General features: G+C 46.6%; 1 protein-coding gene across 1 annotated transcript; it reads left to right on the top strand.

Moving 5' to 3' along the window:
- Positions 1 to 373: 373 nt before the first annotated feature.
- On the top strand, positions 374 to 3,132 carry LOC136776738 (transcription factor SOX-21-like). The gene is made up of 2 exons (XM_066732546.1): positions 374 to 1,298; positions 1,380 to 3,132. The coding sequence occupies exons 1-2, from the start codon at positions 671 to 673 to the stop codon at positions 1,778 to 1,780; spliced, it is 1,029 nt and encodes a 342-aa protein (XP_066588643.1). The 5' UTR covers positions 374 to 670; the 3' UTR covers positions 1,781 to 3,132.
- Positions 3,133 to 6,311: the final 3,179 nt, after the last annotated feature.

Consider the following 6,311-nt stretch of genomic DNA (forward strand, 5'->3'; position numbering starts at 1 on the left):
GAGAAAGAAGCAAGAGAAGCGTAACTAATTAGAAAGGAGAGAAAAATCGCGCGGTGGTGCGCGCAAAGTACGCCGCAGTCTGGCCATATAATGGGAGTCTATATACCTATAACGCTATTTGTACTTTATCGTATCGAGGTAATCGATAATAATAATTGCAAGCAGGCACGGTTTCGCGGTGGCCCTCTTCGGCTGGTGGATCGAACCTGGAGGGGATATTGTGCGGAGGAAAGTTGGCTCCGACGAATGATAGGGACGGGGACGGCTGATGGGCGCGGCTGCTGGAGCCTCGCTAGACCCCGCCTCTTCCAGGTTAAACCCGAAGAAGGGTCACGCACGGCCAGGCCAAACGGTGCGCTACAGTAGAGGCAAGTACAAGCTGCAAACCGGTCCCCGGTCGTTCCTAGTTCGTTCCGTACTCGTGCCGGACCACCGTACGAACGCTCCCGCACTCAGTCAACGCCGGTGCTTCATTCGAGAACGTTCCTGCAACGTTGCAAACCCGCGAAACCGAGAGATAAGCTTATTTTGACATTTCGCTCCTTGCTACTTCAGCGTTTTCCTCTCAAAAGTGACCACGTTATTATGCCACGAGAAGCGTGAACGTGCGCGTACACCCCCAACCACTGGATTTCCTTAAGACGCAAGAGGAAAGAACGAGTTCCGGAAAATGATGAGCCAACAGCATCCGGGATACGGATTCCTCACCGGTATGGACCTGCACACGGTGGGCCACCACGTGACTCAAGATATGAGTTCGAGTGTCCAACAGCAGGTGGCTCACTCTCAGGAGCAGCACATCAAGAGACCCATGAACGCCTTCATGGTGTGGTCGAGGATTCAGCGGAAGAAGATCGCGGGCGACAACCCGAAGATGCACAACTCGGAGATCTCGAAGCGTTTGGGCGCAGAGTGGAAGTTGCTGTCCGACTCGGCGAAGAGGCCCTTCATCGACGAGGCTAAGAGGCTGCGAGCCGTGCACATGAAGGAGCATCCGGACTACAAGTACCGTCCGAGGAGGAAGCCGAAGGTAGCGGCGGTGTCCGTGGTCTCCGGTAAAGCTGGGTCGATGAGTCCCGGAGGCTTCCCGAGTTTCCCGCTGCCGCCGTACTTTGCCGCTCCCGCCGCACCCGTGTCCCATCACCATCATCATCATCATCACCCTCACACGCATCCGCACTCTCATCCTCATCCGTTGGACTATCCACCGCTGCCACCGTACTTCGGCTCCGCCTTCGACGCGGTTCACCTGAGCAAATTGGTAGCGGCGGGTGGTGGCAGTGGTACCGGAAGTAACGGTGCTTGTGTCGGTGGTGCCGGTGGTGCTAGTGTCCCGGGCGGCAACGTGAACAGCTCGAGTTCCGCCGCGGCCGCAGCAGTGGCCGCGGCGGCCGCAGCCGACGCCGCCAACAACAACGCCGCCGCGTCCGCGGCTGCGGTGGTCAGCAGCTTCTACTCGGGCTTCTACTCGAGCCCCGCAGCGACGCAAGCGGCCGCGGTGGCCGCGGCCGCGGCCAAGCCCTACCACTCCTCGCACCTCGGACCACTCTTCAACCCCGGCCACCACGCGGCCGCACCGCACACGCCGCTCATCTTCTCGGCCGCCGCCGCCTCGAGCAACGGTTCCGGAAGTGGCGTCACCACCACCAGCAGCCCCAGCAGTAGTCCCGGCTCGACCCACCTGTCCTCCTCTTCTCATCGACAAGTTTCCACGCCGACCAGCTCGACGTCGACCCTCGATCTCGAGCAGCTCCGGAGGCCAGTCTCGGTGCTCATTTAGGCGGGAACCTTTGACCTCTGCCGGTAATCGATCACGCTAGCACCGAACGTTTTCGGCTAACGGAAGCTCCGAGCTCGCGGCTGGCCGCTGCAGCGCAAGTATAGAGCAATTACAGTCTTATCGTAGCACTCGATTCCTTCTAATCTATTTTTCCCCTGCTAAGAGAGTCCGGCTTGCTCTTTTTTTCTTCCGCAAGTATTCTATTCGGTATATATATATACTCTTGGCTTATTTATTCGGGTCGACATGGTTCTTATTTCTCGTTAATTTTGCATCTTTGTTGGTGTTGTATCTTTGTTGAAAAAAAAGGCGGGAGAAAACGAAAGAAAGAGTGGAGAGTTTAATTTATAGACGGGTTTTCGCGATGATGAATTATCCGTTTGATCAAGCCTGTAAGATTGTATATAATGTGTAATATTATTAGAGAACATCTTGTAGGATAAGCGTTATCCGTAGATAAAGCGCTTGGCCCTCTTGTACCGTACTTATTATATTAATATATCGTACGTTTTTCTACTCGCAACACAATTATTAGAGATGAATGTTTCATTAAGATATTTTTAAGGCGTTTCTCCTTCGTTCGCGCCTTCGACACAGTCCGACACACTTGTTTTTTCGTCGTTGTAAGATGAGCCAAAGAGAGATAAGGCAGCATGCGTTAACTGTGATTTCGTTACGTTGTAATTAGGTGTACTATACAGGTGTGTGCTACACGAGAAATCATCGTCCTGTACCATTGGTCCTTTTTGAGAAAATGAGCGATCTTATGAGCGTAAGGAGCAATTGTAAATTATGTGCATTCGCGTAGTTAAATACGCGCGTACCATGACATTTCTATAGATACGCGTAAAATCAATTAATCACGGCACTACTTTGTTAGTATAAATATGTATACTGAGAGAAGTGCGCATAATTTATTAGCTTCGAGATTTACGGAGAGAGGTAAATACCTACTTGTTTAATTTTAATCGCATAAATCCATAGTATTCCTCCTACATTGTGCTCAATGTATTTGCGTTGATATGTCAGGTGTCTTCTGATATAGTAATGATAGTATATGCGGAAACGCAATTAACAGGGCATTTCTTAAATGAGGTAAAGTTGCGAGAGTCGTATATCCACCGAATGAAAAATAAAAGTTTTGTAGAAGAAATTATAAGGGAGAGTTGAGAGAAATTTACAGGAGAATAGCAAATCAAGCAAGAAATGTAGAATATTGCATAAAACATTTCGTGGCCACAATGTCACGGTGAACCTTTCGATTTTGCAGCTGCCCAACATATTCCATAACCAATATAATAGGTATGTACGACTTACGTAACATTACCCTACCTATGACCTATTGTGTAAACTTTAAGGATTCCTGTACATTGTGTTTGTTATAAATAAATTGTTATTATCTGTTCGTATCGTATGAGGTCTGCATCACGACTCTTACCCATCCAGCTCGACACAAAATATTTTTATATTTTATTATTAATTTTGCATTCTCCTTCTTACACGAAAACACGACTCGTCTCTCGTGAGACCCTGAAGAATGTTCCACGCAACGATAAATATTGCAGGATCGAGGCTGATTATCCGACACAGCTGCGAGACAATCAAAGTACAGTCCTTTCATTGATATCCACAGGATATTCCGAACGTTCGAATTTCCAAGTCATACGAGAAGCTCGGAGAGCGAAGCCGTTCTTGAGCGGATCAGCTAGGCTGCTGCGAGCTATAGAATGAGCATTCGACGAAGAAGGGGAACGAAGAAACAAGTAAGCGAACTTGGATGTTGCCATGGGAGAAGGAGAGTGAGGTGGGGGAGAGAATAAAGAAGCAGAGGGGGGGGGGAGGAGGGGGTAAGGCAAGGGAAGAATAGAAAAGAGAAGAACGGAAACGTCAGATTCTCGTCAAACGTCATTCCTAGGCAGTAATAGAGCATATATACGTACACACCTATGTGCATACACCACTAGAGAGAGAGAGAGAGAGAGAGAGAGAGAGAGAGAGAGAGAGAGAAGGACAGACGCTGAACCTACTCCCTTTCGCTCTTTGCATTCGTTCGCCAATGAATTGAAAAGTCTCAAACTAAACCGCGTCGAAGGTGACCACCCTTTGCTTTTATGGGGCACCCATACATACACTGGTGTATCCCCCCCTCCTCCCTCTCTCTCTCTCTCTCTCTCCTGCGGCCATTGCGTTTCGCTATAACTACCCTCTGTTTAGAAGCCAATTGTATTCGCGCCAGGCCCTTTTTACTCTTTTCACCCTGAGAAGAAACCCCGCTGGCTCTGTTGGGCTCTTTTCGTCGTGGGGTGCAGCAATTCTCTCGATTTATCCACCATCCTCTTCCTCGTGGCCAAAAACTTGCTTCATAGTATTTATTGGCTGTTATTTTTTTTATAATCACACACAACTTAAACATCTTTTTTGCTATATACGAATAATTCCGGTGCACGAATTTTCTTACAAATCTCATTGCAAACAGCTTGCAAAGAGTGTGTACATATATAGGAATATATGCTATAGCCCTCCATAGAGAACTGCGGCGTACTCTCGATTCAATTGGTAACACAATAGCATCCACTTTGGTAACAGAACTCCTATCGAATGATACAATGAACTCTGTTCAACAAAATCACGTACATCTTGACTTGGACAGAATATACTACAGAGTATATATAGCATAGGACTGAAAAGAGCTTGCTGTTTCGCGTACCATTCGCTCGCTTCATCTTGAACACTCTCGAGTTTAATATTCCCAAGCATTCGAAAGAGCGAAATGACTCACTTGACCGTGCATTATTCCTATTACGATATATTGTTACGAATAAAAGTAAGGGTTACGTGTGCCCAGCAGCCGTGTAACTAGGCGGCTCGCGTGACGCGTCGAGAGCATTTTTTTCAAAAGCCAATCCCCACTCTGAGAGGAGAGAGAAAATGGAGTGAGAGTTGATGTGAAAGAATGGAGGAAATTAAGTAAGCTGGGGAAGGAGAGAATTTTCCGAAGCAGCAGGTTTATTGCTAAAGCGACGATGAAATCGTTCCTCCAGTATTTACTTAATTGGCGAATGAAATTAATTTCAATCGAGTCGAATACGAGAGAGTGTAGACGCAGGGAGTCGGTCTGTGCGAATACTTCGCCATGTATATGCATGCAGAATCCTTTCGAGTACTGCTGTACCTTTGATGCACACAGCACAGCACAGCACCCCTGTAAAAGGGGAAACAGTTGAAATTGGTATTGACTGCTGTGGCCAGAAAATAGTAATAGGGAACGCAATATTCACAGCTTCCTCTCCGCAATTTATATACTTCGAACGAAGGAACGAACGAGTTCCACCTTAATTTTATTAATTGAAACACCATATAGCTAATAGGCAAGAAATCTGTTTTCACGTTTTTTTCTTTTTTTCAGTACAATGCAAATATAATATAATGGAAGAGGTAACTTTTGCAGGAAGTTTCCAAGCAGTTTGAGAGTCGCAGCGGCCAAACTCGACAAAGAAGTTGTTTGAAGGAAGAAGGCTAAATAATTAAGAAATCCACTTAGGTTGGTCTGGTCTCGAGTATAAAGGGTTCGCATTTATCAAGCGATAGGTCGCCTCGGTATTGAACGATTGTTCTCTCAGTCGTTGGAATAAGACGTCGAATCGAAGGCTTGTACGAGAGTGAAATTTCACGAGGTGGCTTTTAATAGGCTCTTGCCTTTTCTCATCGGTGAAAAACAAGTCTTTCGCATTTAACACCCCCACCCCCTCCTTCTCTCTATACCATATACATATATAATAATTATTTTTATACATAACTACATCCTCGGGCCTCTTTAATTTATTTACACATACACGTGTAACGGATAAGAGTAATCGGGTCAATTTTTTCTCCGTTCTCGCGCTCAAAGAAAAAACACACACATATAAATATATGTTTAATTGTCGGAGAGGGAAGAGCACTGGTCGAGGAATCCAAGGGTGCGGAGCGCGACTGAAGTTCGCAGTCGGGGGTGGCGTTGCTAGTGGTTTGTGAAGCGACGCATAAAAAAAAGTAGAGGAGGGAAGGAAAAGAGAAAGGTGTGCGCGGAGAGAAGCCGGTAGAAAGGCACTCTGTGGACATTCGCGCCTTTTCACTTTCAGAAAGCGCGCTATCCCTTGACCCTCCGAAGAGAAAAACTTGGCGAATGTAAACCTTTTAATGGTCGCCGAGCAGCAGCGTCGAGATCCTTTTCAGAGAGATCTGTTTTGCGCTGAATACGCGCGACAAGGGCCTCGCAATTTCTATACTTATATAGCTACGTCCCTCTGCAATGTATAAGTACGACGCATTTAATGCCATATATATACATGAACAAAGCGATTAAAAAATTATTGATTCCAATTTTCTATCAAGCGTACAAATAAGGAAAAAAGAATGAAAGCATCGAAGGTAGAAAATTGATGATTCGTCGTGGGACTGACGCGTTATTAAAGACAATTTGAAGAACCGTAGGTTCTCCGTGACGAAGAAAGAAAAGGTAAAAACAAAAAGGCAAATATCGTCTCGAGTC

Source organism: Prorops nasuta, unplaced genomic scaffold (genome assembly GCF_024137725.1).
Source record: "Prorops nasuta isolate Cenicafe-Biocafe unplaced genomic scaffold, Cenicafe_Pnas_1.2 PNAS00010, whole genome shotgun sequence".
Lineage (NCBI taxonomy): Eukaryota > Metazoa > Arthropoda > Insecta > Hymenoptera > Bethylidae > Prorops > Prorops nasuta.

What these genes read in the sequence shown, in the direction of transcription:
- LOC136776738 (XM_066732546.1), top strand. Translation starts at nt 671, where the DNA reads ATGATGAGCCAACAGCATCCGGGATACGGATTCCTCACCGGTATGGAC. An exon ending in CAGTGGTACCGGAAGTAACG is followed by an intron (nt 1,299 to 1,379) that starts GTGCTTGTGTCG and finishes CGGCCGCAGCAG; the next exon opens with TGGCCGCGGCGGCCGCAGCC.